We start from the raw sequence: 12,393 nt of genomic DNA on the forward strand, positions 1-12,393 counted from the left end.
CAATATAAACCGCTTCGAAACCGGTTTTGAATCAGTTTATTGGAAATAAACCGAATATGCGTGTGCAGGCTGCATGGAACCACGCTCATTGTCTATTTCGACTGTCATCCCATTCTTTTCTGACCATACTGACAGGATCGTTAGTTAGCCACAATGCTAACATTCGCTAATGGGATGATTTGCTGATGGAAGATACCTGTCTACGATGCATCCTAAACACTGGGCTGGGACATTTCTGCTTGCTAAATAGGTTTTTCTGCTGTTGACTTGCTCACAGTCCTTGGTAGCCCTGTCAGTGCTTTGTAAAATGTTGCATTAAGACCACAAAAAGTCAACACGAAATACATGTGAGCATCTGACCTAACGTTCATTCCCTCACTAGACTACTCCCAAATTTCAGTCTTCAATTTCTTGCATTTCAACAAGCATTAAGGAAAAGCATGGTTTAGGCTACAAAGGCTAAAAGTAAAGTAGGCCAAACTGATCATACTTGTAAAATGTTTTGCTTGCATAAAGGGAGAGTCATTAAGCATAAACTGTTCACAATGTAACCTAGATTGTGGCAATGTGGTTATCACAGAACAAAGACCCCTTTTATTCTTACTATTCTTTCTATTCTATACACTCGTTTATTTCTTAAATATATACTGTATATGAAGAGCCTTTCATTAGGAAACTCGATAGTTAGGCCTATTCAAATACATAATGTCTCACCTTGATTATAACCTTGTTATGGGAGAACATTTTTACATTGTGCTTGTTAAAAATGACTATCAATTTTTGAAAAACTCAAATATCGAACTCTGTATCGGCCTTCAAAATCCCATATTGGTCAGGCTCTATAAGAGATGGAGACATTGACACACACACACGCATGCATGACGCATCCACACACACATCCACACAAACACATGCACGCACGTACAAGCATACACAAAAGTTGTAAGAGTAGGAGATGGAGATAAATTGACAAGCCTGATTTATTTTCGCAGAGAGGATGTACAGGACTGAGCGACAATCATATTTTGTAATGCTATGCGGTATATCTACAGCTTCAAACTCATTACTTGTTACCGGAGGGTTGCCGGTTCGAACCCCGACCAGTAGGCACGGCTGAAGTGCCCTTGAGCAAGGCACCTAACCCCTCACTGCTCCCTGAACGCCGCTGTTGTTGCAGGCAGCTCACTCAGCCGGGATTAGTGTGTGCTTAACCTCACTGTGTGCTCACTGTGTGCTGAGTGTGTTTCACTAATTCACGGATTGGGATAAATGCAGAGACCAAATTTCCCTCACGGGATCAAAAGAGTATATACTTATATATATATATATATATATATATATACACTATATATTGTGTTACTTCAAATCTCTCAGAATAATAAGACTGTAGTGAACATATATTGCAAGTAAGTTGCCTTTATTTAGGTGATTACAGAAAGATGCATTGTTACTTGCACATATTTAGGAGCCTTGAATCAAGTTATGATGTATTATGTGTGTTATAATGTATTATGTGCGTGACCTTTAAGGGGCAGCCGTGGCCTACTGTTTAGTGCTTTGGGCTTGGCACCGAAGGATTGCCGGTTCGAGCCCCGACCTATAGGAAAAATGTGGGCAGGGGAAGAGGTTGAGCACTGCTCACATCCACGGCCGAAGTGTCCTTGAGCAAGGCACCTAACCCCTCACTGCTCCCCGAGTGCCGCTGTAGCAAGGCAGCTCACTGCTCCAGGTTAGTGTGTGCTTCACCTCACTCTGTGTTCACTGTGTGCTCTGTTCACTAATTCACGGATGGGATAAATGCAGAGACCAAATTCCTTGTATACGCAAGTATACTTGGCCTAGAAACCTGATTTACATTTACTATTTACCATGATGCATCATATAAATATAACAAAGCTTTTGGCCGAGTAGAAAGGTTCTTTGAGGTCTCAAATGCATTATTATTTTTTTGATAACACCATTGCCTGAACACAATTTGCTTTTGTTGACTACAATCCATGTGCTTTCCTTTCATTATTGTTAGACTTCAATCCAAGTGAGCCTGTAACAGTAACTTAAACCAGTTTGCCATTCAATCAGTTGAATAATGATACTTCCATTGGAGTTTTAGCAATATATTGGTACATATGGGTTTGATGCATAACAATAAACCCTGACGTGTCTATTGTGTTATAGCTGTGTGAGATGACAACATGATAAGACATTAGAAGGTATTCTGTAGGACTACACTACCGGTCAAAAGTTTGGGGTCACTTAGAAATTTCCATTCCACTCCATTATAATATGCAATATGTATATATTCTATTACAGAATTTTGACAGGCTTCATGTTGACTAGCAATATTATGTTATTTTGCAATTTAACTAGATGTTCAAGGTTCAATGTTTTAATAGTGGACTACAAAAATATAAACAGTGATAGACTTTAAACTAGCCTATGGGGTCTACTAAAATAATCATAATTATGAAAGAACATTTTACAAGAAAAATAGACTTTGAATTAAGCATATGGAACTTAGGCCTATATTGTTTTATTGGTGCACAGCTTTCTTAAAACCAGAAATATACTGCATGGGAATAGTTCTAGACTAGCAACATTTCATCAGAGTAAGCTTCAAAAAGTGTTATAGGCCTACTAATCCGTTAATTTTAGAAGACATCAGGATATTTATATTTGTCCAATAGAATGGGGGAAAAAACACCTTTACCAAAGTAGGCTACGACTGGGTCTCCGACCGCTGTTCGTGGTGACAGGACTCATAGCCACATCGTTGATGACGTCATTCTGAAGGTTCAGCATGTAAACAAATAAACAGCTGGTCGATGCAGTGCTTGTTTGGCATAATCGAAAGACAAGGTCCGAATGACCTGTGCAATGCGCAGATTCCGTAGACCAACATCAAAAGCCAAAGGGATTATTTCATAAATTCAACCTACCACATAGTGCTTCAGTCAATTCCCATTAGTGATTTTGTGAAACAACTACCACCATAACGTTGCGCGGATAATTGCACTGGTAGTTATCGACATTGGTTTAAATCGTTCAAGCAGAATAGACTTGTCTAGTCTGTCTTTAGTGAAAGAACTACACCAGTTCTCTCTTGTCACTGCAGATATTGCTGCGGTAGAAATTTCTGTAGCGATGACATCATTCCTTTAGCAACATGAAACAAGCGCCATTGTGGCTCAAGACGAGATACATGAACCTTTTCTTTAGGCCTATCACAGTGAGCCAAGACGGCGAATAAGGGTTACAGTTTCATAATTCGTCGACATCAAAGGCTGGCGCAACAAAGCCCTTTACCCATTGGCAACGAAAGAGGTAGTTCCTCATAGGTCAGTGCGAGGTACACAGAAAATTATCCAATCAGCTTAGCTGGCGAATCCAGGTGATAACCCTCCTCCCGTCTCTGTGGAGTAGGTTTATTTTGGCTTTTCCCGTTTCCCCATCGCCGCCATTAGACTTAGACAGCTCGGCGGTCAGAGATGGGGATTAAAATAATTTAAACCACAGAAACACGGCCTTGAATACTGTCTATTTGGGCTACAATGTACGGCTATCGCCGAACTGGGAAGTGCGGAGGAAACGTAAATATGGTGCTGTTAGAGAAATGAGGGTGTAGGGGGAACTCGGTGTGGGACTGGACAGGGTTGGTGCGGATTGGGTTGCGTTCGGAAAAGGCTGTAAGGCCAGAGGAACATATCGGTGCTGCAAAGGACTTGTGGTTGCAAAGAGAAGAGTACATAAACAGGAAAAGGTAAGGCCAGTGTTCCAATCAATTATTTATACCAAGTTAGCTACCGAGCGATAATCCCTGGTATTGACAGGGTATTTAAAACAGTCCACAGTGCAACCTTCTTCGGTCCACATCATTTTCCATTTTCATGGTTAGATTAAGTGTTTTGTAGTCTGCACTTTTCATGCACGGAACAGGTAAAACACGACAGAACTGTGACAAATAGCGCGCCGAGATCATTAGAAGAGACCCCTGCAGCGATAGGAATAGCTAACTTACTTGAAGCACCACGCATTACCTAAGCAGATAGATCGCATGATTACCTGTCGCTCGTTCCCAAGTGGAGGTGCCCTCATATCATTGGAGTTTCTTCACGCAACCGCCTGGTATGCACTGGCCCTGTTGTTATTTTAATCGCGTTGCTATCCGTAGTTGGCAGTGGTTGTCTTTCACCATTGTGTTGAATTTCGAGCAAAGGGTCGACTAAACTTTATGGTCTTCGTTGTAATGTCCCCAAGTAACGTAAGCTGCCCAGGGCAGACCACCAGTGGAAGTTGTAATTGCTAACAGTGATCGGCTACATGGAGATAGCCTACATCCATGTGAGTGAGGCGTGTGCTTCCCAGTTGTTTTGAAACACTACATTCCATCCTTGCAGCCAAATCGATTATTACTTTTCTCTCATGTTCGCTACTCTGGTTAATAGTTTGTGACCACAGTTCACTACTAATTGAAATCATGTATCGTCCATAATTGTTGTAATCGTTAGATTAAAAAAAAATATTTGGCAGCAGGCAGGTAAGAGCCTGCACTTGTCCATAGTCCTCTCTACCCCTCTTCCTCCGTAGTGCGAGCATTTACAAGGAATTTTTGAATGTTTCATAACCAGTTGAGTTCCCTGGAATACATAACATATAGCAATACACCTATGCAACTTTATCTGAAAAGAAGGACTTACAAAAAACTTTGATCAACATACCTGTTGAAACAGACCAGGAAAGGAATGCATTAATTGCTGCCTTTGCGTTAATAACATACCAGATTTATGCAAAGGTCTGTGGATAGGTCACCCAGAACATGATCTGTATGTGATTGAGAAAAAAAGGGTAATTTCTAGACCCATACCCCTTTCCTGTTTTTCAAAAATAGTAGTAGTAATACACTATAATAGCTGGTTATTTGATCTTTCTATAAACTCAGTATTATTGTTGGACAGCAGCCTATTCTGATGTGCCATGACAACTTTGTGTGTGTGTGTCGTTTTGGGGGGGCATGTTGTAGCCTTCAGCCGATGTTGGCTTTGGGTTTCACTGCCCTCTGTTGTGTTGTGCTCAGGTGGGTTGCAACTGGAGTTGCAGGACAAGAAACTTGGTCCATTCTGGCTCCTTTCTCACTGCGACTGCGATTCTGTGACTTGAAGCACATTAGTGCCAGGTCAATACTGCCTGCCTTTGTTCTAGAGAGTGTGTGTGTATGTGTGTGTGTGTGTGTTTTTGTTTCTTTGTTTGTTTTGTGTTGTTCACTCAATTGGAAACACTTTCAGGAAAGATCCTGTCATGGTGCAGCAGCTGTGATTTTGGAACCGCACAGTAGGTCTAGATGTGTGTTTTTTTCTTTTTTTTTGTGTATGTAAACACTGTTATTGTGTCAGTTATTTGGGCCCACCCTACCGCCACTGGGTAACAAGATTAGCCACTGGAGCAGACGAGGATATATGACCTATGCCTCACACTTTGCTTTTAATATTGCTAAATATAAGCTTTACAATGATGTGTTGTGTGAAGATAACAGGATTATGAACTGAGTTGTGTGCCTTTGGTGTTTCGCTAAGGGGACCACAGTGCACATGATTAATTTCAAAGGCATTCTGATGGCATTTTAAAAGCCCAATGAACTGTTTTACTTAGAATTGATAGACCTTGGCCTACTTACTCTTGGAGTGTAGTAAAGATCAAATGAAGTGATGTAGTTGTTTTATCTTTTGCAACAAGGCAGTATTTTAGGGGGCAGCCGTGGGTTGCCGGTTCGAACCCCGACCAGTAGGCACGGCTGAAGTGCCCTTGAGCAAGGCACCTAACCCCTCACTGCTCCCCGAGCACCGCTGTTGGTGCAGGCAGCTCACTGCGCCGGGATTAGTGTGTGCTTCACCTCACTGTGTGTACACTGTGTCCTGTGTCTGTTTCACTAATTCACGGATTGGGATAAATGCAGAGACCAAATTTCCCTCACGGGATCAAAAGAGTATATATACTTATACTTATACTTATTTTTCATTATAATCTTGGCATCATCATTATTAATCTGTGAGTGTCTGGTTTTGTTTGAACAGAATGTAAGTAATCCACCTGTGTGTTTTTCTGATGTGTGCAATCAGTCAGTGTATATGGCCCCAGTTGGTCTTGTTTTATTGTGGTGTGTGTGTGTGTGTGTGTTTGTGTGTGTGTGTGTGTACACAATTAGGCTCATCTCTTCTATGACAAGTTTTTCATGCACCATGGGCTATAATTGCCATATAATACTGTATAAGATTATAAGATTGATATGTTAATGCATTCCAATGATCCCACAGTGCTAACTGACTGATTCACCCACTTTCCTCTGAACGCTATTCCTGCAAGTTGGGGATGATCTGTATGAGTGATTAAGTAATGCATAGTATCCTAATGCTTTAATTTAATATGGAATATGAGTGTAGTGCACCATGCCCATTTCCCTTGTATTGGCTAATTGTTTTGTTTACTCTCCCCTCTGCAGTGTGTGAGCGTGTGTGTGTGTGTGTGTGTGTGTGGCCAGTGTGATCTCCTGCCGCGGGGAAGGGGAAAGTGGTGCGAGGCGGCGCCGGAGCGAGGATGAGCGAGTCGGCCGTCAAGTGGGCGTGTGAGTACTGCACCTACGAGAACTGGCCGTCCGCCATCAAGTGCACCATGTGCCGTGCCCAGAGGCCGGGGGGTCCCATCATCACCGAGGAGCCCTACAAGATCAGCCCGGCACTGGACGCCGGTCACTCGCCCGCCTGGGACCCGCCTGCACTGGTCGGAGTGGGCTCTACCACGACGGGCACCACGCAGGGCGGAGGAGGCTCCAGCCTGCTCATTTGCCCGGACTCCAGCGCTCGTCCGCGGGTGCGTTTGGCTGACGAGGCTCCCGAGAGCATCACCAAGTGGTCTTGCCACATGTGCACCTACCTAAACTGGCCTCGCGCCATTCGCTGCACGCAGTGTCTCAGTAACAGGCACCAGCAGCAGCAGCAGGGAGGCGCTCAGTCTCCTCCACCCCCTCCACCTCCAGCGCCCCGGGCCAGAAGTCCCGGTGAGACGCCTCAGACCTCCAGCACGCCCGGCGTCCCTCCCCAGCAGCAACCCCTGCAACAGAGGATCTCCCCAGTCCCCTCCGCCATCGCCACCACCACCACCACCACCACCACCACCGCCCCCACGACCACCACTACGCCCCAGCAGCCCCCACAAACTCCAGACCCATGCGAGGAGCGCAACGACCGCAACCGGATCAACGCCACGCAGCACCACCACCACCACCCCCCCGGCGGCACTGGCCAGCACTGGCCCTGTGCCGCCTGCACTTACGAGAACTGGCCCAAGAGCCGCCGCTGTGCCATGTGCGACCACCCGCGGCCCAACCACCTCACGCCACCCTCCGGGGGCTCCCCCGAGCCCAGTGAGCCTGGCAGCGGTGGAGTCGGCGTTGGCACCACGGGCATCGGCGGCACCGCAGGCACCCCCCTCTCAGCCCTCAGCCCGCCACCGCTGACGACCTCCTCGCCCACGGTCAACGAGCAGGACCGCGAGCGCTGGCGGATAGGTGGCGGCGTGGGCTGCAGTGGCAGCGGGTCCGGCGGCACCAGGCGGGCCTCGCCGCCATCCTCGGGCCGAACGCCGGAGCCTGAGCTGCGGACGATGGAGTTCCAGCGCATCGAGCTGGCGGCCGGCGGGGTAGGGGTGGGCAGCGAGGAGCAGGAGGTGGACTTTAAAAAACTCAAACAGATCAGGAACCGCATGAGGAGGACAGACTGGCTCTTCCTCAACGCCTGCGCAGGTATGTAGACCTGGGCTGCAGCTAAAATGATTATTCTCAAAATCAATTTATCTGTCCATTATTTTCTCAATTGATTGATTCATTGTTTGGTCTACAAAATGTCAATCGCGAAAAAATGTGTCGGTCAGTGTAACAAAACCTAAGTCAACCGAAGTTTATGACATCTAATCGATAAAGCTATTAATTGTTGCAGCACTAATGTGGACCAGGCTAAAATATGATAGATGTTAGCTATTGCTGAATGCTGTAGTCATTTCTACTTGTTAGATTAACAGGCAGATTTGAGTCCTGCTAATGGACCCCTGATACTGAGAGTATATTTACTGGGAAATCTATGCTGTTCCATGATTGGTAGCCTAGCGCAGTGGTTTTCAAAGTGGGGGCTGCGAGGGGGTGCCAGGGGGCCCTCAGCAAGTTGGAAGGAAAAATAAAAGCAACAAATACATTTGAAAATGTTTAAATATAGCCTACCTATTAGTGAGGGTTGTTATACAATGCCATTATAATAATTTGTTACATATCTAAACATTATATTTTCCATGATAATGACTGGGATTAATAGTAGAGCTATTAGATAGCTCTCATATAGCAGAGAGCCCCAAATGCAATTTTTACACACTGTATGCTCCATTGTGAAGTGCTTGTGGCTAAAATAATTATTAGGATTAGCTTAATGTATTTTTTCATTTGCCGTAGTATTGTCGATGGGTTTAATAACACATCAAGGGGGTCCTTGGCCAGAACCTAGTGGTATTTGGGGGTCCTTGGCCAGAACCTAGTGGTATTTGGGGGGCCTTGGCCAGAACCTAGTGGTATTTGGGGGGCCTTGTTGTGGAAAAGTTTGGGAACCACTGGCCTAGCGCACAGTTAGTTTGGGGTCTCTTTTTAGTGTTTTATGCTGTGCTATTGTAACACACTAACACACACCTCTGCAGACTAGATATTGTGCTAATCTTACACATGTTTGTGTGTGTGACTACTGAGAGATACTCTGTGTTTGGAGGCATTGGGGCTGAAGTGTGTGACAGGGCGTTTGTTTTGGTGTGTTCCCTAGTGATGTTCTGTTTATACAAGTTATGAATGTGATGTGTGTTGTCTGCAGTTGCTCCCCTGTGTGACATTTGGTTGCTGTGTGTGTGTGTGTGTGTGTGTGTGTGTGTGTGTGCGCGCGCGCACACACGCTTCACAAGTGTCTGGGTCAAAGGTACATTCCCTGTGTTGTTATTTGACATTTTTATAAACTAAAATGAAATTGACACCTTTAATAATAAGATTGTTGATATCAACAACTCATTGTCCACATACTTAAGGTTGCCCAATGCTTTTCAGTGGACCTATTTGTTTTATTGAGAAGCAACAGTTTAGCCTAGCTGATCAAGCTCAAGGTTGTGCTTGATACCATATCATGACAGTGGCTTCAATGATTCGGTGGTGACTAGTTGGTCTTAATCCTTCACTGGCCTTCAGATTACTAAATGCACAAACATTAACATGGAAAGATTAGTGTTGTTGGCTATATCTGTATGCACCGGGGACACACACTATAGTCGTGGACCTGGAGTCCAACATGCACATACATACACACACATGGCTGTCCTTCTTGAGTAGCCCTAGTATGTATTGGAGCTTAGGCAATGGCCGGCATGTAGATAAAAATAACAGTCCCGTGCACACGATGGAAATAAACAAGCATACCGGACCAATGTGTATGTAGCCTACGTGTTTGTGCACTTGGGCCTGCTTGTAGTTCGACACACCGGAAGAATGGCCCGTGTCTTTGGTGTGTAGCTTGTTATTCATGAACACACACACACAGTTCGTAGAGACATGCTATCTAGAAATACTGTTTTTTTTTTAAGTAGAGGTGACTGCTGAGTAATCCTGTTTAATCTACCTCTCTTTACTGCTCACTGTCACTAAGGATACTCAGTGTACACACACACACACACACACACACACACACACACACACACACACACTCTTATGCTGCAGGGGAACATTCTGCAAAGCACTGCAAGTTCTGCTTCACCTGAAGGGTGAGGGAGAGAGAAAGAGAGATATTTTGACTTGTCTGTTTGACCACACAACCAAAGAAGCAACCCCGATCGCTTGCTCTGGTGATTCTGCTTAAGAGCTCCCAAGCCTGCTAACTCATTCTCTGTTTATCTTTACAGAGCTCAGACTTCTCCACATACTGCAAAGGCACAGAGGCTCTCTCTCTCTCTCTCTCTCTCTCTCTCTCTCTCTCTCTCTCTCTCTCTCTCTCTCTCTCTCTCTCTCTCTCTCTCTCTCTCTCTCTCTCTCTCTCTCTCTCTCTCTCTCTCTCTCTCTCTCTCTCTCTCTCTCTCTCTGTGTGTGTGCGCATTGTGGCAAACTAGCCTTTCCCAAGAGGAATGAGGCCTGCAAATTGCCTTCCTTCATTTTTCTTCCTGACGAGCCGTTTGTTAAAACCTCTGTCATAAGAGATGAATATTACCTTTGTACACCCATAGTAAAACGAAAGGTTGTGCACTTACAGACACTGCTGCTATAAGCACTGATCAATGGATGGGAACTAAGTGCCCCGTATGTGTCCCATATCTCAGCATATGAACATGCCTTCAGTAGATCCTGACAGAAGATTTTTTTTATTAGTATTATCAGATTATGAATTTTCTCCATCTTAATCAAAGGCTGGTGAGGTAGATAGGCAAAGTCTAAATAAAGTAGCGCACAGATATGATTCTATCTATAATGTGGTTATAACTGGGCTTCCCACCAAGCTCTCATCATAGCCAGGGCTGTTTGGTCTCCCTGATGTTCATAGTTTGTGTTGACCATTTCACTAGCTGTGTGTCTACTAGTTCTACGCTTATGACAGTTTTTACCCCAAGGTTGAGGCTGCTTAGAAACTTCCACTTAATACACAAGGAGTTGAACTAGCTTGTGATGCTAGCTTGTGAATACAGCTCTGGTAGTGTGTCATTGTAAGACGTGGCTACTGTAATGGTGACCGAAGCTCTGTGTTAGTCAGCCATACAGTCACTCTTGACTGGGCAAGTTTCTGTCTGTGGAAAACCCATCAGCGGTCACTACGGCAAGAGTGAGGTCAGACAGTTGACCTGACCTCTGCTATGACAGAAGAAGATACAAGAAGAAAGCCATGGCATGGCTTGTGTCAGATCAAAGCCTCCTTGAGCCTCATGAGTTCTAGTTCTATGACCAAACATAACATAATGTTCTTTGTTGAAGGTGTGCTGCAAACTAGATCGCAACTACCAAATGCAGCTAGACTAGACTGTTAATGACTAGAAGTGTGTGTGTGTGTGTGTGTGTGTGTGTGTGTGTGTGTGTGTGGTTCAGTAGTCAGTGTTTTGGTATTCTTGAAATGAAGAGCTCTGCGGTACTCTGTGTGTGTGTGTGCCTCTGTCTTTGGGAGCCAGACAGCAACTGGAAAGAGCAGACAGGCCCACAGTTTAGCTTAGTAGGGTTGGGCGGGTAGGAAGGAGAAATGCAGACTGGGGGTTTGGCATAAGGCCTCACACGTCAGACCTGACACACAGACACACACACACACTTCACTGCTCTGAGATAGAGGGCAAAGAAATCCTCAGTTAGACCTTCTCATAAACACATAGCCTACAGTTGCACAGAAACACACACTCATAAACGCAAACACTAACCTCTTTTGTTTGTGTCTCCACATTTCTGGAGTTTTTGGTAAATGCAGGCCATTGTGCCTTGCTGTGGTGGGGGAACAATGACAGGCAGTATTGTACTGTGACATTAAGCTGTGCAGAGAAGGCACTTCCAGAACTATAGAAACCACCACTGGAACCTTTCAGAGCCCTGTTCCTGTAGAACACTGTAGACACCTGCCTGTCTGTCTGTCTGACTGTTTGCCATTTACTGTCCTGGGCGGAAGCTGCTGCTAGAAGTTGTCAGTGTTTTGTGGTTCAGGTTTGGAGAGGCATGTCCCCCTAGCTTTGTTCTGTGACAGAGAGACCTATGCAGAGCCTGGACTCCACAGGGCTGACGAGAGGAATTCAATAGACTTTTGTGTGTGTGTGTCATGACTCATAAGTGCTTGGTCCACTGTATGAAATCGATGCCTAAGAGAAGAGCTTTTTATTTAAAGTCTCTTTGGCCCTATGTGTCTAAGTTTTAAACAAAGTACTAAGCTGAAGAACGCACTAACCCTAGTGTCTGTGTACCTGTAATGGCTGTAGTAAGACACACGTCAACATCCACACCATGTGACCCAGGCTGCTCTTTGCTCATTAGGGGTCGTGGAAGGGGACCTGGCAGCGGTGGAGGCCTACAAGTCGTCGGGCGGAGACATTGCTCGTCAGCTGACCGCAGACGAGGTACGCCTGCTGAACCGATCGTCCGCCTTTGACGCTGGCTTCACACTGGTGCACTTGGCCATCCGCTTCCAGAGGCAGGATATGCTGGCTGTCCTCCTCACAGAGGTGAGAGGGCAACCGCAATGGCACATGGGAAATGGAGTTATGTTGTCCTCCTATGCATGTTGTTCAAAGAATAGGATTTCTACACATCCAGTAGGATGTTCAAAGAATAGGTTTTCTACACAAAGTAGGTTAATCTTATTTCAGATGCATATA

The 12,393-nt window shown here is 45.1% G+C and overlaps 1 protein-coding gene and 1 long non-coding RNA gene across 6 annotated transcripts in view; one reads left to right on the plus strand and one right to left on the minus strand.

Annotated features, from left to right (window-relative positions):
• LOC121685825 (ubiquitin thioesterase zranb1-B-like) overlaps nt 1–12,393 on the plus strand; it is a 42,729-nt gene that overhangs the window by 10,421 nt on the left and 19,915 nt on the right. The window contains exons 1-4 of one of the 5 annotated variants that reach the window (XM_042066590.1): nt 3,420–3,757; nt 5,072–5,170; nt 6,491–7,789; nt 12,053–12,240. In XM_042066590.1, the coding sequence (XP_041922524.1) occupies nt 6,586–7,789; nt 12,053–12,240 (1,392 nt within the window). In that variant the 5' untranslated portion in view covers nt 3,420–3,757; nt 5,072–5,170; nt 6,491–6,585. Of the gene's footprint in view, nt 1–3,419; nt 3,758–5,071; nt 5,171–5,279; nt 5,338–6,490; nt 7,790–12,052; nt 12,241–12,393 lie in introns of those variants that run through there. The other 4 variants (XM_042066591.1, XM_042066589.1, XM_042066594.1 and 1 more) reach the window with 4 other exon arrangements.
• Nucleotides 2,509–3,244, minus strand: LOC121685829. Its single transcript, XR_006023452.1, has 2 exons — nt 2,937–3,244; nt 2,509–2,784 (listed from the first exon to the last, which is right to left on the minus strand). It is a non-coding gene; the product is annotated as an uncharacterized LOC121685829 (long non-coding RNA).

The sequence above is a fragment of the Alosa sapidissima genome, chromosome 16 (genome assembly GCF_018492685.1).
Source record: "Alosa sapidissima isolate fAloSap1 chromosome 16, fAloSap1.pri, whole genome shotgun sequence".
Lineage (NCBI taxonomy): Eukaryota > Metazoa > Chordata > Actinopteri > Clupeiformes > Clupeidae > Alosa > Alosa sapidissima.